Below are 27,563 nucleotides of genomic sequence, written 5' to 3'. Positions count from 1 at the left end.
GGCACAGGAAGTCCACTCCTGCAGAGTATCAGTGAGGACGTAGTTCAACACAACAGCACCAATTAACTGGATATACCTGACATTTATAGACTACTTTATCCAACAACAGAAATATACATTCTTTCAAATTCCCATGGAAAATTCACCAAGACAGATCACATTTTGAACCGTAAAACACATGCTAACAAATTTAAAATAGAAATCATATAACATCACTATCAAACTACAATGGAAAAACTATAAATCAGTAACAGAAATAAAACTGGAAAACCCCCAAATGCTTGGAGATTAAACACACTTTTAAAAAATATATGGGTCAAAGAACAAATTTCAAGATTAATTTTAAAATATTTTGAATTAAATGAAAGCGGAAACACAACTTACCAAAATTTGTTAGATACAGTGAAAGCAGTGCTTAGAGGGAAATTTATACCAATGAATGCATATATAAGAAAAGAAGAGAAATCTAAAACAAATAAGCTAAGTTTATACCTTAGGAAACTAGAAAAATAAGAGTAAATTAAAACCAAAGTAATCGTAAGAATAATTAGAGCAGAAATCAACAGAGCAAAATGAACAAAAATCAAAAGCTGTTTTTTTGGTAAAGATCAATAAAATTGATATGTCTCTAGCCAAACTAACTAAGAATTAAAGATAGAGGACACAAATTACATCAGAAATGAGAGATGAGACATCACTACGGATCCCATGGACATTAAAATGATGAAGGAATAATATGAACAACTCTATGTTCACAATTTGATATTCTAGATAAAATAGACGAATTCTTTGAAAGACACAATCCGCCAAAACTTACACAAGAGAAAGATACAATATGACTAGGCTTTTATCTATTAAAGAAATTAAACCAACAAGTAATTTTCCAAAACAGAGAGCCCCAGGCCTAGATGGATTCACTGGTGAATTCTATCAAACATTTAAGGGAGAAATTATACCAAAACTCTACAATCTTTTTCAGAGGATACAGGCAGAGAGAATACTTCCTAATTCATTCAATGAGTCCAGCATTACCCGAATACCAAAATCAGAAAAAGACATTACAAGAAAAGAAACTATGTATCTTTCATGAACATAGTTATAAAAATCTACAACAAAATATTAGCAGATCAAATAATGTATAAAAATATTTATACACCACAACCAAGTGGGATTTATTCCAGGTATGCAAGGCTAGCTCAACATTTGAAAATCAATTAAGGTAATCCATTAAATCAACATGCTAAAGAACAAAAACCACATGCTCATAATAACAGATGAGAAAAGATGAGAAAATTCAACACCTATTCATGGTAAAAACTCTAAGTAAATTAGGAATAGAGAAGAAGATCTATAAAAATCTACAGCTAACATCATATTTAATGGTGAGAAACTTGAAAACTTCCTCAGTAAGATCAGGAGTAAGGCAAGAATGGCCCCTCTGACTGTTCCATGTCAATGCCAAATAGGAAGTACCAGCCAATGTAGTAAGACAAGAGGAGAAAATAAAAGGTATCAATTGATAAGCAAGACATAAAACTGTCTTGTTCATAGATGACATGATCATCTATGTAGCATATACAAAACAACTGACAAAAAGAAAAAAACTCAAACCTCCTAGAACTAATTATAGCAATGTTGCAGGATATAAGCTTAGTATACAGAAGGCAATTGCTGTTCAAATTACCAGCAATAAACAAATGAAATTTAAAATGAAAAATATAATACATTTATATTAGCACCCCTCCAAAATAAAATACTTAGGTATAAACCTAAGTATATACGTGTAAGACCCATACAAGGAAAACTACAAAACTCTGATGAACGAGATCAAGAACTAAATAAATGCATGTGATTTTTGTTCTTTAGCATGTTGATTTAATGGATTACCTTAGTTGATTTTCAAATGTTGAGCCAGCCTTGCATACCTGGAATAAATCCCACTTGGTTGTGGTGTATAAATATTCTATGTTCATGGATTGGAAGACTCAATACTGTCAAGAGGTCAGTTCTCCCCCAGCGGATCTAGAGAATCAGTGCAACCCCAGTCAACATGCCAGCGAGCTATTTGGTGGCTATCAACTAACTGATGATAAATTTCATATGGAGGGGCAAAAGTCACAGAAGAGCCAACACAACATTGAAGGAGAAGAACAAAGTTGAAGGACTTTACACTCTCTGACTTGCAGACCTACCGTACCACCATGGTAATGAAGGCAGTGCGGCACTGGTGAAAACACAAACAGATCAACAGAATAGAGTGTCCAGAAAATAGACTCGTGTAAGTGTAGTCAATTGACCTTTAGCAAAGGGACAAAGGGAGTACAATGGTGAAGAGACAATCTGCTCAACAGACAGCACTGGGACAACTGAACATCTACTTGCCCCCAATCACCCCCCCCAAAAAATCAGTTGAGACGGAGGCATTAGACCCTTCTCAAAAATTAAGTCCAAATGGATCTCAGACCTAAATATAAATCACAAAACTATATAATATAGGAGAAAACCTAGATGAGCCTGGGTATGGTGATGACTTTTTAGATAAAACACAAAAAGCACAATTTGCGAAAGAAATAATTGATAAATTGGACTTCCTTAAAACTAAAGCTTCTGCTCTAGGAAAGATAATGTCAATAGACTAAGACAATCCACAGACTGAGAGAAAATATTTGCAAAAGACATTTGATAAATGATTGATTTAGAATATACAAAGAACTCCTAAAACTCAACAGTTAAGAAAACCATCTGAAAAACAGGCCAAAGACCTGAAGAGACACCTTAGCAAAGGAGACACACAGATGGCAAAAGCAGCATATGAAAAGATGCTTCTTACATGTCATCAAGGAAATGCAAATTACAACCATAAGCTACCACTACACACCTATTTGAATGACCAAAATCCTGAACACTGACAAACAAAATGCTGGTGAGAATGCAGAGCAACAGGAACTCTTATTCATTGCTGGTCAGAGCGTAAAACTGTACAGCTACCTTGGAAAACAGTTTGGCAGTTTCTCACAAAATTAAATATACTCTTACCATGCGATCCAGCAGTCATGTGCCTTGGTATTTACCCAAAGGAGCTGAAAGCTTATGTCCACACAAAAACTTGGACATGGATGTTTATAACAGCTTTATTCATAATTGCCAAAATCTGGAAGCAAACAAGATTCTTCAGTAGGAGAATGGATAAATAAACTAGTGTGCTCGGACAATGGAATATTACTCAGCACTAAAAAGAAATGAGCTATCAAACCATGAGAAGATGCAGAGGAAAGGGAAATGCATGTGACTAAGTGAAGAGACCAATCTGAAAAGGCTGCCCACTACATGTTCCACCTACAGGACTTGCTGGAGAGGCAAAGGAATGCAGCGGTACAACGATCAGTGGTTTCCAGGGCGGAGGGGGAGGGTGGGCTACACAGGGGAGCACAGAGGATTTTTAGGTGGATATGGATCATTATACATCTACTCCAAACACACAGACTCACCAGTTAGTCATAACGTAAACTATGCACTTAAGGGGAGGACGGCGTGTCACTGTGGGTTCATCCATCATAACAAATACAGCACTCTGGCGGGGATGTTAACAGGGGAGGCTGTGCGTATGTGGGGGCAGGAGGTACATGGAGATCACCATGCCTTCTCAATTTTGCTGTGAGTCTCACATTGCTTTAAAAAATTAAATCTGAGAAAAAGACACCATGCAGTATGATTCCATCTGTATAAAGTTCAACAATAACACAGGTAACTGATAATGATGAGAAAACACACGGTCACTTCTGGGTTGAGAACTGTCCACTGAGATAGAACATGAAGGGGACCTCCAGGGCTTGTGACGTCCTAACTCTTGCACTGGGTGACTGTTACAAAGGAGAGTGTGTATGTGTACATTTGTACTGAGTTGTACACTTCATATTAGTGTACTGTCAATAAATGTTTTACCTTTGTCAAATTTTTTGCATGTGTTTCTTTTCCACATCATCATGAATTGTAGAACTTCAATTTGATGGCTGGAACTCAAGCAACAATCCTGAACCATGGGGAAGAGTACATACCATGGTAAAATTATCCAGGTATTTTTGGACTTGCTGCCACTGTCTTAGAGCTCTCAGCCAATTGTGGTAAAATTAGGAAACAGAATCTTGATACCACACCAGACAATGATTTCATTCTATTCATTTTTTTCTCATCAATTTCATGTTAAGAGTTTAATATAACATTTTGATTCAATCACCCAGGAAGCATTCTTCTCCCTAAATGAAATGCCTTTTGGCTGGGATTTTCAAGAAAGAGACAGTGAGTTTCGAAATCACTGGGCTATGTCATCACTGTGATGAAGAGAAACTGGACTATGAGGGTACCAGGAAGTTAGGATAAGTTCTGGCTGCTTCTCTGCTTCCCACAGAGACTAGTTTCCCTGTCGCACAGGGGACGAGCATGTTAACCCGCCCCCATCGGAGAACAGGAACTGACCAGAGGGAGAATCAACCACCAATCACGGCGCAGTCAGACTCGTGTTACCAGGGGCTGTGTTATGATCGTGAGCTGGAATGAGTGCTGAGGTAGAAACGATGCTATGTGTCCCCTGAATCATTTTCATTTTCCTCCTGGGCACGGGAATAAAAATGCTTCCAGCCCCTCTTGTACCAAAGTGGGGTCATGTTAAGGGTACTGCGTCTGGTAAGTGGGCGAAGTGGTGGACGCCTCTCTCACAGACACGGACCAGTTGTGTGTCAGGAATTTAGGACCCCAGCCCGGTGGGGACACAGGACCGGAGATGTGTGAATCATCAACGAGACTAAAGCCCTCCAACCCGAATCAGACCCAGGGTCCGGGTCTGTGCCCCAGTGAAGGGAAGTGGCTGTGTTACGCTGCTGAGACCGAGGTTCACATCAGAACAGCGCAGACTCGTCTGCTTCCAACTAAGGCCGATATCTCCATCGCTGCCAGGCCTGGAGCCGAGGACCACACTTGAGTTGTATTAAATCCTCATGAAGATTAGAACATCGATTCGCAACATGGGCCATAGGTCCACCAGGGAGGCTTAGGAGCCAGGACGCCCCAGGGCTGTTGCGTAAAAGCCGCATAATCTTGGGTAAATTACTCACTGATACACCACTGTTTAATCTGTAACACTGGGGGAGTAATAATGGTTACCTAGTGCAAAACAGTGATGTATTTCAAGTTTACATGATGCGGTTAAGATTTAAAATGTTCTTATTTAAGTCCAGTGAACCAGCCTGGGTTTGTCCAGTCTGTCTCATTTACCCAAGAGAAACTCAAAGGCAGCGTGTCCCTGCAAGGTTCCTGTTATTTTAATAACAACCACCAATTTCAAGAAACCAGAATAAACTAAAAAAGACACAAGCTAGCCTATTTCTTTCTTCACTGGGTTCACAACAGTCAAGGAGGCCATTCTTGGAGGCCCTGAAGACAGCTGGCTTCAGCAGACAGTTGAAACACACGACTGCCACTGCGCCCTCCAAACCCCCATCCTGACCGTCAATGAAGTAAAAAACATACAAGCCTGACAGTCCCATCGGGTCAGAAGGGAGGGACGGCTCCAGAGGGAGTGTGTGCTGCTGGGGGAGACCCGGGAGAAGTAAAATCAGGGACATAGGAATCCAGCCAAAATGATAAAAAGACGATTATTTAGCCCCTGGTAAAAGGAAACCTTACCCAGGAGTACCCATAACCAGCATTCGCTCTGTTGGCAGCCATCACGACGTCTGAGAGGGACATTCAGCAACAGTGTTTATATAGTCACTGTAATTTAAATGCTGACCAGAAGTCTGACAAAACTACAGACAGAGAGGGCAAAGGGGAACATTTCTATTTACGTACATGTAAGGAGAATGGGGACAAATCCTTGTCTTTCCATATTACGAAGTCAATGGTTCATATCTAAAACTAAAAAAAATAATCCATCTATAACAAAATAAGCATGTTTTTCGAAAAATGGAGAAGATAAAGCCAAAAAGTTTTTTTTTTTTTTAATTCAGTGCATTTATGGAGAAGGAACTGGGAGTGGGTGGGATGGAGTAGGGGCTGCTCTTTAGAGGATAAACATGCACAATTATAAATTGTTTGACTTTTAAGCCGTGTATTACTTGACAGAAATCTTCTGTGGAGAACGACCGAGTCAGCGCTCAGACCCTGCACCCAGCAATGCCGGACCCGCGCCCGCCTCCCAGACCCCAGCTGCCGGCTGGCCTGCGTGCTTGCCTGGCGGCTCCTCCACCCTGCAGACTGGGAGCTCCCTCCAGCACCTCACAAATGCCTTTGCTCACCCCCCTCCTCCCAGAGTGGCTCCCTGGAGTCAGGAGCACCTCCGTCTCTGTCTAGAACAATTACCATCGCTAACTGGTAAAGCTCACCACATGTGTCAGGCACCCTTCCACCAACTGTCAAGAGTAGCAGGAAGTTTCATCCTGACAAGCCTCCACAGCAGGAAATAGCACCACCCCCACTCGAGAGGTCAGGACAGGGCTATGGAATGGCTAGGACACCGGCCCGGGGCCACCCCACTAGACGCTGGCAGAGGCAGGGTTTGAAGGTAAGCAGACCCCCTGCATAGTCTATGCAATGATCCCCGCACAGAAGTCATGTGATACACAAAGTCAGCTAAAATCAGAGATACAGCAACCGGAAGGCAAGCTAAATAGTGACACAGGTGGTGGCTATCAGATGGTCAACTTCTCCGAGCTACGCTGCCCAGAGAGTTAGTCAAACGTTCTAGATGTCTCTGTGAAGGTGCTTTTGGATGAGGCTAATGCTTAAGTAGTAAATTTTGAGTAAAGCAGATAACCCTTCATGACGTGGATGGGTGTCATCCAATCAGCTAAAGGATGAACAGAGTGAGGACTGACCTCAGCTTCCCCCGAGTCCCCAGCCTGCAGGTCTACCCCATCAGATTCCGGGCTTGCCAACCCTCTACAATCAGGTGAGCCAATTCCTTCAAATCTCTAATACACATACACACACACACACACACACACACACACACGTGTCATATGTGCACATATCTCTTACACACAGATAATCACGTAAATCTCTCTGGAGAACCCTAACACTATATGTGCACGTATTTTTGGACCTTTGGTACCCAGAAATGTATCTACGATCATAACCCATGTTTCCTGACACACATCACTGGACCATGGCACATTTTACAATGAATGGAATATCCATGAACCCATCACCTACACAAAAGCTAGAACTCCTGTCAATCCACATGGAAGACCCCTGTGCCCCCATCCACTTGCTGAGATCATCCCTCTCCCAATTACTATGTTTGTTACTCACTTGCCTTCTTTTAAAAACAACCTTATGGCGTCTGTATGATTTTGCAAAGTGTATTTTAGATTTTGGTTGTATTTCATTTTAAGAAAAGAACTGTACGAGATGCAATCCTTTGGGGTTCCTCGTTAGACTTGCATTGCTGATACTCATCTGCTTTGTTGCCCACTGCTGCAGTTCGTGTGCTTGGACTACTGAAGGATGTTCTGTGGTTCACCAGAGCACAGTTTCCTCCGCTTCACACAGCATCCCTGCTACTGATAGGCATGTGAGCTGTTTCCACAATTCTGATACTGTGAACAGTGCTGCAGTAAACAGTCTTTAGTATGTCTCTTGTGCTTCTGCAAAACTTCTCTTGGTGGGACTGTAACTAGGTGAGTGCTCAGGTGCAGTACACAGGGCTACACTCTTGTCCCAAGTTCAGCATGTCTGCACTCCCATGGGCAATATATGGTGATTCTCCACCTCTTCCCACTAGTTGGCGCTGTCGGACCCCTTGGTTTTGGCCCACTGAAGGTGCATGCCGTGGTATGTCGCCAGGAACTTGATGTGCATTTCCCGAAATCACTAACGCTGCAGAACATCCCTTTATACGGCTACTAGAGACTTAGGATTAATTTCTTGCACACCTGAAATAAACCTATCTTTTCCACACAATGTCAGATTTAATTTGCTAATTGTGTTGAGAATATTTTTCATCTATTTTAATGAGTGAAACAGACCTGCCATGGGCACAAGAGTGTCTGTCTGAATCCCATCAGGTTATGCTGACCTCACAGAATGAGCAGGAGGGAGAGTGCTCTTCATCCTCTTATATTTTCTGGAAAAGTTAGTGTGAAATTGGGATATGTTTCAGAAAAGGAAAAAATCACCTATTAAAACTGAGTCAGGTGGTTTCTTTATGGGAAGATTTTAACCACTGCCTTTACTGCTTTTGGAGTTACAGAATTATTCAAACATTTAATTAGGCTAAAATTTTTTGGAGCCATGTGAATTTTGTCCAGGTTTTCAAAAATTCAGTATATACCTGTAGACATCATGTTTTATTAACTTTTTCATCTCTGATCTTTCTTACTTTTCCTTTTCCTTAATAATATTATTCATGTGTCTCACCTTTAACTAAATTTTTTCTTTTAAAGAACCAATTTATGATTTCATTTACTGTGTTTTTATTTTGTATTTGCTAATTTATACCATTATTTTATCTTTTCTTCAGCTTTAAGGTCTTTTCCCCCTAATTTATTAAAATGGGTACTTCATTTCTGTTCTTAAGATTCAAAACTATTGTTATATTTTACCTTTCACTTGTGTTATTACATTTTGTTTACATTAATACATTTTATTTGTTTTACTGATTATGTAGTAACCCTTTCTACCTCTAATAATAGTTTCTCTTAGAGTCTATTTTATACATGAATCAGGCTACCTCAGTTTCCTTTTAGTTAATATTTTCCTAGTATGCTCATTCTACTCATTTACCCTTAAAGCTGAATGTTTTATATGTCCCTCGTGAGTAGCATGCAGATTTATACTCAGTCTATCAATCTTTGTCTTTTTTACCGATGAGTTTAGTTCATTCGCATTTATTGTAATCATTTTGTTTCATTTTTGAGTGCTCATATACAAGAGAATATTTTTATCAAGCCCTGACATTTTAGAGTTTGAGTTGGATATGAAATTCTGTACTAAGTTGGTTTCCTTTAACACTTTAAGACACTCTTCCACTGTTTTCTTATGTTTGGTGTTGCTGCTGGAAAATCTGAAGTCAGTGTGATCCCTGCTCCTTCACATGTGCTCTCTGTTTCTCTTTCTGCAGTATTTCAGAGCTTTCTCTTTGACGTTCTTAAATTGCACTGTAATGTATCCAGATGTCAGCGTGGCTTTCCCTCGGCTCTGTGGTATTCTCTGGGACCTTTTACTCTGAGGTCTTTTATTTTTTCTTAATTTCAGGAAATTTACATCCATTATACTGTCAAGCATTTCTTCCTGGAAAGAAGTGTGATGGGAGACTCGAACCTGTTGTTAACAGCTGTTCTTTAGTCCTTGGGGGACCCTCGAAGAGAAGCAGCCCACTCAGGGAAGAGGCTGGGCCACCAGGCTTGGTCTAAACCCCTCCAACACTGCCGTGGCTCAGAGACAGATGCAGCTTGTGGAACCAGTAGCATGCTTCCTCCTGTGAGTATGTGACGGAGAGGCTCTGGGCTCGCGTGCCTGCCCCTTCAACCACCACCCATCACCTTTTGCTGGACTAAGGAAATCTGTGTCCATCTAAAGTGCAAGCCTGAGGCTGGGTGAGCGAGGAGCCATGCTGAGGACAAAGCTGAGCAGACACTCACTTCCAGGTCGTGCAGGGCTGCGCTGGCATCTGCCTGCTGGTCTGCTAGGATCGCCACAGGAAACACCACTGGCTGGGCTAACAACAGAAAGTTATTTTTTTCTCATAGTTCTGGAGGCGGAAGTCCAAGTTCAAGGGGTCAGAAGAATCGATTTCATCCTGAGGCCTCTGTCCCTGCATTGCAGACGGCCACCTTTTTGCTGCCCCTTCGTGTGGTCGTCCGGCTGTGCGCACAAGCACCTCTGGCATCCGTGTCCTCATCTCCTCTTGTAAGACACCAGGCAGAGTGGATCAAGCCCACCCCAACAGCCTCATTCTACTTTAATTACCTCTTTAAAGGCCTTATCTCCAAATACAGTCATGCTCTCAGGTACTAAGGACTAGAGCCCCAACATATACATCTTGGGGGGCACAACTCAGTCCATAATACCCCACAAACCTGAGAGCGAGCACCTTCTCAAATGCTGCCCCCTGGGCTGGTCCCCTGCCTCGCTGGCGGGAATAAAGACATACACGAACATTTGGAGGGACCACATACGGAACCGGGGTCCCAAGATGTCTCGGTTAGCAGGGATGTAAGACTTCCAGCAAAGAGGCAGAGCCCACGGCACAAGGCACCTGCTCTGTCGAGGGCCCCCCGGCGGAGCACGCCGCGGGCCCAGCTGCACCAGGCGCCTGAGACACGCTCCTTGTCCCCTCCCAGCGGTCTTCTGCTCAAGGGCCCAGGCCTCCCCGGGAAGACAAGAGCACGGCTCACAGCACGAATTAAGAAGTGAGAAGCCCACTTACACCCGGCGGTGTCTGCAGATGCACATTATGTTACCAACCACAGCACACTAATTAGTGATGGGGGCACAGGTCACGGAAAGTGTAAAATATGTGAGAAACAAAAACACTTTTTATTCAAGAGAAGCAACTCTTGGAAAACCCCACAGGTTTACAGAGACTCTGATTTCGACAAGTCAAGTGTAGCTGCGCTTGTCGATGTAAACTCAGCTCTGTAATTAAAACCCTATTTTCCAACAGTCACCTAGTGAGTGTAAGACCCAACTGATCACCTGCAGCTGAGCGTCTGTGGACCACTTTTCAGTCGTATAGTATCTGGTTTACTCAAAAGACTCTAAATTGTTTTGCTCGTATAATATTTCCTAAATATTTCCGTACAAATGCAAACGTGAAAATGGCCTTGACGAAGACAAAATGTTCCCTTTGCAAAAAGGACTTTGATTTTAGGGGGAAAGGCATCCAAGGAACAATGTCTAGAACTCCCAGTAAATCGACAGTGCAACACTGGAAGCTTTTCCTTTAAATTTAGGAACAAGAATGCCCATCACCACAATGTCTATTCAAAACCATCCAGGGATCTTAGCCAGAGAAGCCAAGACAAAGAAAAAGAAGTAAGAGGTATAATTCAAAATGAAGAAACAGCAGCACTCAGGTCTGCTTTCAGCGACAGCAGCCCAGACATGCTGTGTACATGCGTACCTTTTTTAATAATGTATTGCTTACATTTTAAAAAGAAGTATGTACCATTTTTATGAAACAAACTCATTAGTCTTAAAAAGTAATAAAACTGCATTAAATACCAATTTTAAATGCAGACCAGGAGAACAGGCCCTCCCTTGACCTTCAGCCCCGCGACAACAGCCCTGCCGCTCTGGAGCTCCCCTGTCCTGCACTTTCTCAAGTAACATGACTGTAGCTGGAAGGCACATACAACCGAGTGTCTCAACTTGCTTTCTCACTTAACTTGCCATGACGACGGCCGCACAGGCATCTGGACACGGACCACGTTTGGTGTCACAGACGTGGTGGTGTTTCCCAAACGATTTCACTACCGCTGGACACTTAGGTGTGTTTCCATTTTTCATCATGATAAGCGATGCTGCAATGCATATAGCCTTTTCTCTGGGTTGTGTTTTCTCTAGATAAAGACATTCTCAGAGTGAGAGTCCTGACTCACAGGGTTTTAGCATTTTACATCTGTGCGCATCTGGTCACAGGGCTGACAGCAGTTCGCAGGATCAGCAGCATTGTGTAAGAACAGACCGGTTATAGCCCAACCTTGAATACACGGCATATTTTTAATTTACATTTTCCCCTAATTTAATTGCAGGAAAAATGGCATTCTGTCTTTATTTACATAGAACTTTGTTCAGAAAATATTTTCAGCTGTAAGAGATGCCCTTTTCAAAGGGCCGTATTTAGATGACGTCTTACCCTGACCTGACTTACTCCCCTGCACCCAGCTCTCCTCGGCGCCGGCCAGTCCTCCCAGCAGCGTGAGCCGTGGGGCTGCTCGCCCTTAAGTGAGAACTTCCCCACTGAGCACCCAGTCACCCCCAGAACAAGACAATCCATTGAACCTGCTCTAGGTGGCTGGGTGAAGAACCCTGTCCTCCGACCGCTGATGTGAGCACAAATATTCCCCGAATTACCTAAGAGCATCCCACTTTCTGCACGGAGCAGCGCACGGGGGTCTCTCTCGTCTCCCAAGCCCAGAGCAGCGCCCGACGCACACGCGGCACTGAGACGTTACCTGGACAAATGCAGGGACCTCTGGCGTCGAGGGGAAATCCAGCCTGGTCTCCAGTCGTGGTAACTCCAAGCCCTCCGGTGTGCGTTTCTGTCCTGTCTGGGGGGGTTACATCTCAAAACACTCTTCCATCCTTTGGAGCCTCAGTCTTCCTTTGTGACACAGTGGCCTCCCTGCCTCGTGGGGCTTCTATTTCAGTCCAAGAGGAGGCGACGGTAGAAAGGGCTTTATCAGCTCGAAAGCAATCTACATGCAGTCAACCTCGAGGACGGCACAGCAGCGAAATCTGGCTCAGGTAAAATGAAGACGCCCTGAATAACTTAGCGCCCTGTGATCAGCTGTGTTAAACAGGCCGACACACCTGTGGCAGGCTACTGCAGTAACAATAAAAGTCACAGCTAAGGACGTGGAGTAACACGTGGCCGTACGAAAAGGCGTGTCACATTACACTGTGTGCGCTGTGATCGGAGTTTTATTACGGTTTGCGTACTGTCCGCGTGAAACAGAAGCCGGCATGACTGACGGACGTAAACAGCAGCTCCATCTCTGACGGGGACATGAACGACTCACTGTGTCCTTTTTATTTTCAGCACTGAACATGCGTACCTTTTATAATCTCAGGAAGTGCAGAGAACTGTATGCACAGGTGAGCCATCACTGTCATGAATGTAAGGTACCCTCAACCAGCACAACTTCTAGAAGCCGACACCTGTCAGATCTGTCCCTGCCCTGAACCCTTCATTCCTCAGTCTTGTCGCTCGAACCACACGTGGCAGGATGGACGACACAGCAGTCTGTGAAACCAGAGAGCTAAACCCTCACCCCTGTTTTTGAAGGAAATTACCATCTACCCTAAAATGGGACCACATAAATCTTGGGCCACATTGTCACAGTTGAGCTACAAGTTCCTAAGAAGGGGGGAAACTGGTTAGAAAGAAGTCAAGTCCTAACAGAAAAAGTCAAGAAACAGAATCAACCCAGAAACATGAACGGGAAATGCAAGCCACCCACTCCTTGCCCGGCTTCATTTTATCATCTCAGTTTTGAGATTCCAAGGTCTTCTCCCCTCCCGTTTTCATTGCAAACAAAACAAGCATACATCTGTATTTCTGCACAGCAATGCACTTTTCTAAAACATTCACAAAATACATCAACTATTTTTAACGTGAGTCATTTTTTTTAAACACACAGCTTCAGAAGTAACCTGGCCTTTTTTTTTTCCGTATGAGCACGTTAGTGCAATGAAATAATTCACACACTGACTTCACCTTCTGATAGCACTTTATCCAGTAATTGGTATTTAGTAGCCCTTGCCAGCTTGACATTAAAAATGGATTATTTTATTGATCATGGCACCTTGAGAAAAGCATCTCAGGAACATCTTCCTTCTGTCTTCTGTCTCCACCTGTTCTAGGTGTCTCATCCGTCCAAGCGCGTTCAGCCATACATACACTAACAAAGTAAAGGTAACTGAGTCGCAGGATGAATTTCAAACTCTGCAATGAGTTCACCTTCGTGGGCTTGGGAGCTTTATATGCACAGAAACATTTTGGTTATTTGTCCTAAAAGCAAAGGAGACAGGCAGATGGAAAGCTCAGCCTGCAAGACAGCTGATTTCAAAGGAAGGGTTAATATCTTTCCTTACATCCAGCCATGAGCTACACCAAAGAGCCCCTCACAGCGTGAGATGGGAAGACGTTTCACTTGATGTTGCTCAAATCCAACTTTTAAATTGCCCTTCAGAGGAATCTCCAGGCAGACAAGCCGACCTTCTGCAGGGAGATCAAAGGGAAAGGGGACCACAGTGGCCAGGCCCTTTCATGTGGACGGACAGCAGCCGGGCCGGCACCTGTTGCCCGTCAGGGGGGACGACGTTGGGAGAATTACATATTAACCCAGCCTGTCGAGGGCCAGGCGCAGGCAGGAGGCGGACGCGGCCAGCTGACCAGAGGCAGAGACACGGCGATTAACCAGACCAAGGACCAGCGGCCACCAAGGCCCACTCTCCCTGGACTGTCCCTGGTGGAGGCCACTGCTCCGCCATCAGAGCCAGCGTGGGGCACATGGGCGGCCCTCTGACACGTTATTTGGCATCTCCCTGAAAACTAATCACCAGACATACTTGTCCCCAGACGTTCGTTTTCCTTCTCAACTCCTGGATAATTTCCTGGGCACAAAGAGAGATGGTGGAATTACTCTCGGTGTGTCCAGAAACACACCTCCTCCCTTGAAGGCCGCCCTGGGGCCCTGAGGAGGGACGGCACCCGCTGGATCGCACGCGATGGCAAACGTGCTTTGTTTGTAGCTGCGGCAGAAATGCCGACCCACCCACTTCTCCCCGAAGACCATCCGCGTGAAGGCTCAGCCTTTATGAAGAACCGGAGGGTGACATTGCTCACACAAACAGTGCCGGCGACTGTGTTACCGGACGGGCACTGCTCAGCCATCCTGTGCCCGCAAAAGGAGCTCAAAACCTCGTGCTTCACCATGAAACGACTTGAAAGAAAATTCTAACATCCTAAACGTCTGTAACTAGCCGCAGAGAGCCTCCAGGTGAGATATTCCACTGAGGGAAAGAAAACACTCTATTCCATACTCACACGGTGTACACGGCACACCCTGACTGCACGTGTGTGTTTGGGGGGTGTGCATAGAGACAGCACTCACTTTTCCAGCCCAGTGACACCTGTTTCCACCGAGGCCAACACTCAGAAAGGCACTTTCACAGACTGAGAACACGGAGTGGTCCACACAGCGTGCTAAACACAGAGGAAAGCGGCTGGTCCAGAGAGCCCGGATTGTTCAGCGCGCCTTTAGGGGAACCCGAGCCACTTGAAGGAGAAACCCTGAACGCCGGATGACCCAGGACCAGGAAGCTGGCATGGAGGTGCGGCTGCACATGGCCCGGTGGGCCCGGACGTGCGGCCGGAGGGCAGGGGAGGGTGGGAGCGCTCCCCCGTGGCTCCCCTGGGGACACATGGTGAGGGGAGGGCGCTGAAGGGCAGAGAGGACTGGTGGGGTTGGGGTTCTGGCCTTTATAGACGTGGTTACGCAGGCTCCTTCAAGGAAAGGCGAGGTTCTATCTCTTGCTGACAATAAACTCCTGTCCCCTCATCCTGCCAGGGTGTGTGAAGCCAGCTGAGATTCTACTTTGAATCAAGTGTCTTCAAGTATCTGGACACCCCAGCACATTTCAGCCTCACTCCAGCCGGGGTTCCTAACTGGCTGGGCTGTGAGGCCCACACTTCAGGGTGGACTTGAGCACATGCCCGGTGCCCTCCTGACTGACAGACACCACCTACGTGGATCCAGGCACGGTTTCCACATCAAGCCCACAGGCTTGGTTCTGGAATGTTTTGGGAAACAACTCAGCACAGGGTGGTGCCTGGCTTCACTGGAACCTGCTGCCCTGGGAAGGTGGCCGAGTGCCCAGAGCCTCTCAGGACACACAGGGCCAGGCCATCCATGCAGAGGCGGACACCAGGACGAGGCGGCCCGACCAGAGACAGCCACAGAGGGCCCAGGATGCACCAGCAGCAGCTCCCACCACTGCCCTGCGAAGCAGAGCTACACGTGAAACACACATGTAGGGACAACGTCTGTGCGCTGGAAATTACACGTACTTGCTTCTGTGTCCCACAGCATCCGTGGTAAATGTATAAGGCTTTCTGAAGAACAGTTGCGTTCAGTTCATCTCACAGAAGTACATTCTATAAAGTTGCAGTTTTTGATGAACAGACCAAGAGGAAAAACAAACAGTGAGGCCCTATTTCTACAAAAGTATCTCATACGGAAAAGACCCCAGAGTACCTGGAACTTTGCGTTGGAGATGATGTCTATGTGCACGAGCGCTGAAATTCTCCGTCAGGGCCACTACAGCGTCCTGATTACCAGCCTGAACGACAACAAGAGTCGGGTGCCGCCGCGCAGTCGCTCTAACACCACCTCCAGTTAACAACCCTGAACGGCAGACGCTGACTCTGAATAGAATGGGGAAGTCGACGCAAACACAATAAAGCAGGAATGTAATTTACTCTTCACTCCTCTACAAAACGTACCTCTCGGCCCGCAATCACACCCGTGTTATGGAGTTCTTGCTGTACTTTCCTTCCAGCTGTGGGAATAAAATACACCACTTAGGTGACAGCCCAGGGTCTACAACGTGGTGGTGACACTTCCCGGCGGAAACAGGGCAGATGTTTATACGAGAGGGAGACACCAGCCCTGTCAACGAGAGGCCCCCTTGGAGGAGGTGGTGGTGTGAGGAAGGCGGGCTCTGCTGAGCACCTGAGGGCACAGGTTCTGTCCCCGCCCCCCGAGGTACCCGGGCCATGCGCTCGATACAGACATTAAAAAAAAAACGAGAAAAAAAGAAACAGTCCAGCACCAGGAGCACGAGATGTCACTGTATCATAAAATTGGGGTGAAAATTGAATTCGTCACTGCGAAAGCTGCTTTATTGGATTTTGGGGGGGGAGTGGGCAGGGCAGAGAGGGGGTTATTCTGTTTTCTGCAGGTTTGCTTTCATTAGGCTGGTTACAGAAATTCTTGTCTGTCCCTGGGGAATCCCCGCCTACTGCAGCCTGTCACCATCCTCAGTGAACGAAGTCACATATGTTGGATGGACCCACGTGACAACAGTGCCTGCATCCTTTCCACCCGCTCCCGCGCCCCCAGCGCACGCACACCTCGGCGGTACCATCTCCCTTTGGTTCCTGAGTTGCGTGTCTGATTACATGAAGGCTGCAGGCCAACCCCGGAGACGCGGGTCCTGCAGGGCGCTGTCCCTCCGCCCACCCTGCCTGGGCACCCGTGGGACACATTTGGTGCTAGGGACTCGGGGGGGGGGTGTTCCAGGCACCCTCGGAAGCAGATAGCATCAGTCACCCCCCCACAACGATTCCACCAGTCAGCTGAGTGGGGCCCTGCTCAGTTCCACAGGTAGGACGTCACTCACCACCGCAAAGGCTGCCCGAAGCTCATTCTCGCCATGTGGCCAAGGGCCTCGACTCTGCTAGTCCTAAATACGCGAAGAAAACAAGTCATTTACTGGAAAGCCACTGTCACTTTTAATCACAAAACCCAATATTCATTCTAGCCATATTCTTAATGACTGTATAAGACTGACTTGGATGCAGTTCAGAACTTAAACAGTTAAGCACGAGGTGGGGGGAGAAAGAAAGCAAAGAAGGCTGTGTAATGTTACTGGACATTAAAAATAAATTAACTGTCTGAAATCAGCAATTAATAATTGAAATCTCCCGATAGCAGTTACCGCAGCTCTGTGTGCACTTCAGTACTGATCTCCCCTACGTGAAATCATATGGAATCCAATCAGGGAGGTAACATTATATTAGGTATTTATATTATTCAATACCATGTCAACGAAAAGGCATTAGGTTCCACAATTGATTATTCCATTGATAGTTTACAAAACCAGCATTTAATTTCAAGGCAAACAATCTGGATGTCAAATGGAGAGAAACAGATGCAATCTCAGAATTATTTCCAGAGCTTTCAAAGTGGAACCATATCTCTGCCTAAAAGCCAAAACATGGTAAAATCTGATGCAAAGATGAGAAAATCTCTAACGCTGTGGGGCACTCAGAGTCTAAGTGCAAGGCAACGGGGATCTCCAGTTTAGACGGCGCCGGTCAGCACGTGAGCCTTGGAAGCAGGTATTCCCTGTCAATCCACAGAGAGCTCTGCATACAAAATTCCTGTTTTTCTTAATTGGCTTAAATGATCTCTTCTTTAAAAACAAACACACAAAACTAACTCACTAGAAAACTCATCCCTTTAAGTTGTGAAACCCAGTTACCCACTCAGCAGAATGAAACCTCAGGAAATTAAGCAAATCTATGCCACAAACCACTGTTCAAAATCAAATGCTGTGAAACAAGCCACCTGTTCCACATTGTCATCAATCACTACTCCTTCAATGGAAAAGGAATAAACACGACACACAGAGAAATCTCTGTCTTGTATGTCACCGGTCCTGTTAGTGCGTTACACGTTCTGGGAGGTGGGGGGGGGGGGGCTCTGCTTACAGCAAGACGCGTCACCGAACTCACAGTGAGATCAGCACTTTCTGGCTAAAGTTAGGCGTGGGTGTGGCTGTTTTAATGTCCACAGTGATTTCTGAAAAGTAAACAGGGTAGGGAACAGGGCCAGAATGTGGAAGAACACTACTCAACCAATCAAGATACATTTGCTATAACTAGAATATTGGGCTTCCAGAAAAACCCCAAGTTTGACCACCTCTTAGCACCTTCACCTCTGCCTGTTGCATTTCAACAGCCCAGAGATGACCTTGCTTCTGCTCCATGATTCTCTGCCCCTCCTCCCCAGGTCACTGCTATCCGATGAAGCTGCTTAACCCCCAGAGGTGTTCCAACATACTGAGCATATCAAAATGTGTCAATAAAAGAGTATTTTCTCATTTTCATTCTATTTTAAGTAATTATTTCTAAAGGATTGTTTAAAGCAAAAACCATGTATTTTAGAGTTTATAACATGTAGAGGTAAAATCTATAAAAGTAAATGTACAAAGAACAGAAAGGAGTGAATGTGAGCGCACTGTTGTGAAATTCTCGCATTACACGTGGAGCCCTAGAGCGCCATTTCAAAGCAGACCACGGGAAGTCAAAGACCCCAGTCACGCCGCCCACTGTGGCCGCAATGGCCCCCAAGTGACTACTTACATTCAAATTACTTCAAATTAAATATAATTAAATATTCCTTTCCCTCAGTTGCACGACCCATATGTCATGTGCTCAAAAGCCACATGTGGCCAGTGACCACCATCCTGGACAGTGTGGACACCACATTTCACCACTGTTGGAAGTTCTACTGGATGGTGCTACACTAAACAAACAAAATATACTCAATTAGAGTAGAAATGAGGAAAAGGAACAAAGAACAAATGTACAAATGGAAAACAATCAGCAAAATGGTAGACTAACCTCATCTGCACTGACAGTACATGAACTGCGACATTCCAAATGAAAGGTGAGACTGGCATGCTGGGTAACTGTGTCATGTGGTCAAGAAACACACTTTAAAGAAGTAGGTTAAAAACAAAAGAACAGAAAAGCGTACCGGCATACTTCGGAGGTGCTGACCACCACAACGAAGCAAACACCGCAACAAAGCAAGTCCCAGAGATGCTCGGGTTTCCCGGTGCACGTGGAAGTGGTGCTTGCACTGCGCAGTCTGGTAAGTGTGCAAGAGCATGTGTCTGAAAACACAATGAACGTGCCTACTAGAAACACTTCACAGCTACACACAGCAGTATGTACAGGAGCCATACCACAACAAAGGCATCAAAAAAAAAATTGTCGCTAAGAAATGCTAACCATCACCTGACAACATAGGGCTGCGAACCACCATTCGACAATGTAGGGTGGACACAAACTTTCAGTTTGTAAAAAATGCAATGTCTGGAAAGCACAACAAAATGAGATGCGTCTGCACACCACACTAGGACTAAGCACAGGACACATGGCAACATAAAATCAGAGTCAACTTCAGAAAAAGAAAAATGACCATGAACAGAGAGAGAGATTCCTAATGTGAAGGGGTCACTTGACAGAAGGACGTAATAATCCTAAATAACTGGGCCCCTAGTAACAAAGCTTCAAAACACATGAAGCAAAAACTGACAGAACTGAAAGGAGAAACAGGCCAATCCACGATTAGAGATTCCAACAGGTCTTTCTCAGTTATTGACAGAAGGAGACAAAAAATCAGAGAAGACACAGAAGACCTGAACCACATCCTCAAACAACTGGCCCCAACACACACTGACAGAGAAGACCGCACACAAGAGAGCATAGTGTTTTCAAATGTCAGGGAACACTTGTCAATATGGACCACACACAGAAATCAACATATTACTAAACAGTCCATGAGTCAAAGAAGGAATCAGAATGGAAATTATAAAATATTTCAAGTTGAGTAATAAAAAGAAACAGTCCCAGCCGGGCTGGCCGTGCACGTGGGAGACGGTGCTGCTAGAACTCACGTGTTTAGTAAATTCACAGAATGCACAACAAATTTACCAAAAGTTCCTGTATTTTAGTCACTAGCAAAGAAAAACTGGAAATTGAAATACAAATACAATATCTATAAAGAATCAAAAACACATGAAAAACTTACGACAAAACTTAAGAACATATAGACCCCCAATATTACAAAACATGTTGAGACATTAAAGAAAACAGGTATACTATGATTGCAGATCTAGGCTCAAAATTGTGAAATCTCTCTCAGAATTGAGCTACAGATTCAATGCAATCCCCATCAAAATCACATGAGGCTTTTCTGAGTACAAATAAATGAGTTTATTAGAAAATGGACATACAAACAAAGAACCAAGAATGGCCAAAACAATTTTGAAAAAGAAGACCAAGTCTGGATGACCTGTACTAGGACACCGAGACTGCCTATGAAATACAACAGTGGAGACACAGACAGAAAATAGAATCGAGTCCAGAAACAGACCTGTCGCACACGGCCAGGATGACACAGGGACCACGTAGTGCTGGAATGGCTGTGTGTGCCCGTGACACTGTACACCCTAACGGGAGAAATGACCTTCACACCACACACAAAAGTCATGCGAAAAGGACCACAGAGCGAAGTGTAAATGCTAAAGTTATAAATGCATAAAACAAAATATAAGATTAGACTTATTGCAAGCTTGGCCTAAGAGAATATTTCTTAGATAGGAGGCTCCAAAGTTCAGACCCTCTGAGAAATTAGCAGAATGGACTTCATAAAAATGAAAAACTTCTGCTCTTAAAATGATGCTGTAAAGAAAATGAAAAAATAAGGCACAGACCAAGAGGTGATACTCAATACATGTATCTGACTTGTATGCAGAATTCTAAAAAAATTCTTAGAATTCAATAGTAAGAAACAACCAAATAAAAACAGAATGGGGGCGGGGTGATGAGACACTTCATAAAGAATGGCCAACAAGCCACAAAAAGGTGCTCGAGCTCATCAGTCTCAGGAAAATGCCAATTAAAACCACAGTGAAACTCCACGGTCCTCCTACTCAAGCTGCTAAAATTAAAAACCTGACACCACCAAGTGCTGACAAGGATGTGGAACTACTGTTAACATACTGCTAGCGGCAAGGTAAAGTCATGTGACCTCTTTGGAAAAGTCTGATAGATTCTTAGAAGGTTAAATATACTTAACACTATGATTTGGCAATTCCTTTACTGAGCATTTGACCAAGATAACTGAAAGCACATGTCCACATAAAGATGCCTACGTGCATGTTCACAGCAGCTCTACTCCTCAGTAGCCAGGAACTGGAAACAGCATGCGTGCCCACCAACAGGAGAACAGATAACCATGCTGGGGCTCCCCACACAGCACTGCCCAGCAATAAAGAACATTCTACGGCTTGGCACTATGACCTGCGCTGCTAAGGTGCACGTGGGAGGCAGTGCGCTTGGGGAAAGATGTCTAAAAAGATTCCTACGGAGATGATAAGGAAAGAAATATGGTCCAGAGGCACACTTGGAGCCATGAGCACGCCTCACACACACATCCTGGTTGATTCTGGTAGCTACATTCAATTATCCGCCAGAGAAAACTAGGACTCCACAGAGACAAGGCTGCCTTCATGGCTGAGACGGGGAAAGAGGAGGCAAACCTGGCTCATCTCACAGCTCCAAACTAAGGCTGCGCTCCCAGACTGATGGGGACAAAATTACGACACAAGAGCCGTCCTAAAGGGCCCCCACTGGCCAATCCAGGATAATCTGAGCATCAAAATAATTAAAAACCCAATAAAAAAAAGATCCATGAGTCCACAGTGATGTCAATCAGTCCATGGCTGACAGTCAGTGGGGAGAAGATCAAGGCGCCCGTCATGGAAGTAAGGGTGCACAGAGTCACCGGTGACAGCAAATCCAGCAAGCCACACCTTCGTGGGAGGAGGTTTCCCTGGCTCCCAGAATCTCACTCACTACATAGGAAGTGACTGGCACCTTGCAGGGGACACCACCTTCACCAAGTGATCAAACTTTACATTACCGACGCTGGGATAACGCAGTGGGGGTACCGAGAAGGACACAACATCACCTCTGTGGTCCTCCTGCCCCACACCTGTGTCTGGTCCTGACCGGGCACAGAAACTCCAGCTGAGGAAGAGCTTATACTGGGGCTGGCTTTTAGCCTTCAGAAACTTCAAGGTCATGAAGAAAGGAAAACTCAGCTACTGTACCAGATTTAAAGCGAATAAAGGGAAATGACCAGGAGATGCACGGTGCTGACGGAGTGGACGCGCTCGAAGGGAACCCGGGGGGGGACTGCCGGATGGGGCATGTGGCCGGACGAGGCTGTGGATTAGACGCTGCTGTGTCTGTGGTAACGTCCACATTTTGATCACTGTATTATGGATACGTGGGAGAATGCTGCTCTTAGGAAATACACACTGGAGTAATGGAAAAGGTCAGAGTGGATCTCCAGGAAATTGGTAAATTCAGCAACAAAGATCTGTTTGAAAAGAAGAGATCAAAACCAGGACTGTCGGAGGACAGGCGCACGGCGTTACTAAGCTGACCGCTGACCGCCCCCTGACGGCAATGCCGTGGCCAGATGGACCCCCAGCTTGCACCGCTAATCTCCTGGCACGTGCGGGGCTGCAGCAAAATACAGATTTCTCCCTTAAGAGACTCTGCAGTGCACAGTCACCAAGAACGGAGATTTTTTTGCCCACTACCCTCAGATGACTTGGGACATTAACAGAAAACCCATTTTAAAAGCTTAGAGGCCTGAAGAAAGCCTGCATCCCCGTCCCACCCTGCAATGCAGCACGGAGAGCGAGGACAGAGCCGAAGCCCCTGCACGCGCCAGGCAGCAGGACGGGCTCCGCGATGCGGGGCGGGGTGGGGGGGACACCGGCGTGGGGGGGAGGGGACACCAGCGTTGGGGGGAGGGGACACTGTCCCGGGGGAAGGGGACGGGGTGGCAGGGCCCCCAGTAGAGGACGGTCTTCTTTTATCGCTAAAATGAGAACAGACCCACTTTCTAGGAGTTAGAAACAAGAGGGAAATGACTGTCCCTGAAAATCACGGCTGCCGACACAGGCCTTTCACGCGACAGGATGAGGGAAGAAGCTGCTTCTGTCAAAGGCAAGAGACAGCCCACCTCCCTCCTCTCTCTCCTGTCCACACGCAACAAAACCCCACAGGCCTCTCCTCCACAAAAGCAAAGCAAATGCACTTCCTAAGTGGGGCTGAAATAGTTAGGAGGAAGGCACCACGGAGGCGGGGAAGGTCAACGGTGCCGGGAACACGGTTAAGAAACGGGAGCCTCCAGCCCCAGGCCTGGGATGAGCAACACACTGAAGTCTGTGTCAATTTAAATGCATTGAACACCAGGAAAATGCCCCCAACCAGGGCTTCAAACTTGTACAGCACATTTCCACTCAACCCAACGAGATTGCCTGTCACATCTGACACGGCTCGTCAAGAGTTACCCTTCACCGCTCACGGGCGACACGGAGGTCAGGAGACCGAGCTCGATGGTCCAGCCCATCCCCGTTTTTTTCCTTCAGAGCAGCAGATATTGGACTCTGAAATGACAAGACAGAGCAGCTTGAAACGGCTGCCAAAGAAGCAGGAGCTGTCCAAGGCCGCTGATCTGAAGGAGAAAAAGCAGCCGGTGCGTGCGCGTCAGGGCGAGGAGCCCTCTGACAGCCTCGCACAGAGAGGCCCCGCCGGCCCGGGGCGGCCGGAGGGCTGCGCACCGGCTGCAGCGCGAGCTCGCGGGCTGAGGGCCGCAGGGAGGGCCCGGCCCGCGCCCGGCCACCAGCCCGACGGCACCTGACCCCCACGCGCCGTGCTGTCCTCTCGGTCCTCGCCTCTAAGGCCCACCGTGCTCCAGCTCCTGAAAGGAAGGTGATTCTGGCACACACTATGGCCAGATGGGTCACACGGAGTGAAAGGAGCCAGTGACAAAGGGCACCTTCTCTGTGTCCACTTACAGGTGGCACTTCGAGGAATCAGCTTCCCTGAGACACAGAGCAAGGACGGTGTGCAGACATTAAAGAAGGTCATACTCTCATGTGAATCTTCCAGAACAGACCCTGGAGGCCCTGGCTGGCGGCAGCCTCCCTCCGCCATGATATTTCACAATAGCTTGCGGCGTGGTCTCCCTATCCCATACAAGCAGGGCTCCAAAGATAAAATGACAGTGATGCTTCAGACAGAATGGCCCTTAGGAGGTCTGCAGCTGTGTGTCAGAACTCAGTTATAACGTGGTGTGTAATCATTTCAAGTGTGGCCCAGGCGGTGGGAAAGGACACCACCGAGGCTCTGACCGGAACCACGGGAGGACAGAGTGGGCACTGCTGCGGACGCAGGGGGCTGGCAGGGGGTGAGGGCCCTGGGACGCCCGGAGCTGCCGGGTGGGTCCCATGCAGCCTGAGGCCAAAATGAAGGGCCCCTTAACAAAAGGCCCTTCCACATAGTGGGGTGGTAAGTCCCTGCCTTGGCTGTCATTAAAGGTGAGAGGTCACTGGGCTTCCTGACCAGCCTGGTTTCCTTAGTAACCGTTCACATCCACGTGAGGGCCACTACCCAGCAGGGCTGAGGGGAAAGGAGCCTGGCACTAACCTGCCAGGTGACCTGGCACAAGGCAACTCCCATTCCCGGGCCTCCGCATGCAGCACGTGTTCATGTAAGGACACAGGTTTTAACTCGACATTTAAACTGTGGTGCCTGCCCGGACACCATTTCCAGGCCCGTCCACCAAACCCCAGGGCTCAGGAGGGTTTAGCGGTGCCTCCCTCACTGCTGCCTTGTGCGGGAAGGCTCTCATCTGCGGCTATGGCCATCCCAGAGGGCGGTCAGGGACCGAGGCCGGAGTCCCGGGCCTCCATCTAGGATGAAGCTGAAGGCCATGCCAGCTCCAGCACTCCCTGCAGCAGGTTAGGTGTGGGCTGCACCCTCACCTGCAGCCAGGTTACTACGCGGGCCCTGGCCTCCCCCCGCCCCGTCTCACCCTTCACACTTGCTGAGAGGCTGAATCTCACGAGTCCTCCCTGGTAAGTCACATGCATGCGACTCTGCATCCAAGCTGGTTTCCAGGGAACTGGGACTCACCCCTTTTACTCCTACGACTCGATGCATCTGCTCATTCTGTGCACCATACAAGCACCTAAAGGCCAAAATTCCAAAGCCCAGGAATTAGAGGCCTCGTAAACTGCTGCTCAGCGCCCTGCTGGCTGGCACCTTCACGGTCATCCAGCAGATACTGTGGGTACCTACTGTGTGCCAGATGCCACCCAAGGACCAGGCGAGACAGCAGCGAGCCGAGCAGGCAGAGGGTCTGTCCTTACGGAGATTGCATTCCAGTGGGACAGACAGGCTAACAAAGAAGTCGATGAATTGTATGCGAGACTGGGGCTCTGCAGACTTTCCCGCAGAGCCAGATACGGTCGTTCCTCCACATCACGGGAAGATTGGTCCCAAGGCTGTCCACGGATTCCAAAATCTGAGGATGCTCAAGCCCCTGACATAAAATGGTGTCATACTGCTGGCCTCTGTATCCCTGGGCTCCTCAGTGGGCGAAGCCGTGGGTGCAGACCTGTGAGTGAGGAGGGCCGACTCCACTGCTTATTTTAGGTTTGCAGGTCACTGTTTTTATTCCAACTGCTCAACCTCGGCGTTGTAGCAAAAGGCGGCCATATGTGAACAATGTTCATGGTTGTGTTCCAATAAAACTATTAACGAACACAGGCAGCAAGCCTCCAGCCCTAGCTGGCAAACTCCTGTTTTAGACGGTTATATTTTTTAAAGGCAGGAAACTGAGATCAGGAGTGCTATAGTAGGGATGAGGGGTCATTACTGCCCACGGCAGAAAATTCAAGAAAATGATGGGCAGCTATGTGGATGGAGGCAAAGGTCAAGTGTTCCTGGCAGGGGAACAGCACATGCAAAGGCCCTGGGGTAGCACATACTTGGCAGATTTCAGGAATAGCCAGGAGGGCAACAGTGCTGAAACAGAGGGTGGGGGAAGCCAGAGGCTAGTTCAAAGAAGGGTTGGGGGTGAACTGGTAGGCGGATCACATGTGCCCTGCAAGTTGTTTTAAGGCTTTTGCTTTAATACAATAATGGTGATATTTACAAAGACTCAGGTGAAATTACTATAAGATGACAGTGTCTTCAAAACCCAGTATGCTCTAACATTAAAAATAGTTAAATATATTTTAAGTCTGAAAATTCTAGTTCACATACACAGACTATATGGTAACTCTAAGTGGGATATTTAAACACGTGAGAATATTTTCCAAACTAATCCAAACAACAGTGCGCCACACGTGGAGACATCCCCACAGCTGAGGCCCTCGGTGTCCGCCTGGCGCTCTCCGCTCGTCTCCTTGGTTTTCAGCAGCAGATGTGGTGCCGCAGGAGGCTCCTGGTGCCCTGCTGCTCTGGATTTCCACCCTCCCTCTTGCTGCCAAGCTTTTGGGCCTTTTTCTAAAGGCCTCACTACGACACCACCCCTGCCACCCGCCTCCCCACCACCCACTTCTGCGGTGCCGCCCACAAGGAAACACCGAACGAGGCCTCCCTCCGCGTTCAGAGTGTGCTCCGTCACACTCTGAACGTCACTCAGTCACTGACTCGGACCTCGGCCTCCTCAGACTGCAAGCTCTGGGTGGGGAGGGGGCAGTCTGCTTGTCCTGGCCCTCACTGGGGGCCGTCCGGGCAAGACCGAATGCTCATCCGCTTAACGCAGAGACCTTCATGCTCCTGGTACTTGGCTCATCGCCTTCCTGCACGAGGGGCTGGAGAGAAGCGGGGCAGCCCCCACAGAGCAGCAGGAGCAGCTCAGCTCCCAGCCTTTCTTCCCCCGGTGGTAACATAGGCTGCCGGTGACCCTGACCGACCACAGCCCTCCAGCCTGCAGGGCGGGTCTGCATGACGCCAGAGGATTGCGGGTGCCAGGAAGGGGGTGGGTGGAGACACTGATGGATGATCCCCTCTTCTGAACCAAACCCCTTATTTGCCTCTCAAAATCATTTCCCACTTGTATTATCACCGCTGTCACATACGGAGCCCTGGCCTGCAATGAACTTACTCATGCCACTCAGCCCAGCCCACCTGGGTGAGGTCTAAGGGGTTCAGAGTGCAGAAGACACCTTGTCTTCTTGCTGCCACTGCCTGATGACACACAAGCAGGCTCCCCGCCCCCCGAAGGGACACTGTGCCTTAGCTAAACTTAGCTTTGTTTCCCTTAAATCAGCTGCTACATCTCACTTTAAACAAACAGCACAGGAAAAATTAACCAGAACCCACGTCTAGCACATGAGATGAAAGAGAAAGGAGGCAGAGAACGGGACACTGGCCCGGGGACACAGGA

At 47.0% G+C, this 27,563-nt stretch overlaps 1 protein-coding gene across 4 annotated transcripts in view; it reads right to left on the bottom strand.

Moving 5' to 3' along the window:
- MGMT (O-6-methylguanine-DNA methyltransferase) overlaps window positions 1-27,563 on the bottom strand; it is a 230,936-nt gene that overhangs the window by 89,409 nt on the left and 113,964 nt on the right. For 2 of the 4 annotated variants that reach the window (XM_064488542.1, XM_064488540.1), the window contains exon 3: window positions 17,128-17,190. The exons of the other annotated variants lie outside the window; for them this stretch is intronic. In XM_064488542.1, the coding sequence (XP_064344612.1) occupies window positions 17,128-17,190 (63 nt within the window). The remainder of the gene's footprint in view (window positions 1-17,127; window positions 17,191-27,563) is intronic. 4 annotated transcript variants of the gene reach the window in all.

Source organism: Camelus dromedarius, chromosome 8 (genome assembly GCF_036321535.1).
Source record: "Camelus dromedarius isolate mCamDro1 chromosome 8, mCamDro1.pat, whole genome shotgun sequence".
Classification (NCBI taxonomy): domain Eukaryota; kingdom Metazoa; phylum Chordata; class Mammalia; order Artiodactyla; family Camelidae; genus Camelus; species Camelus dromedarius.
This window is presented reverse-complemented; position numbering and strand designations above follow the sequence as displayed.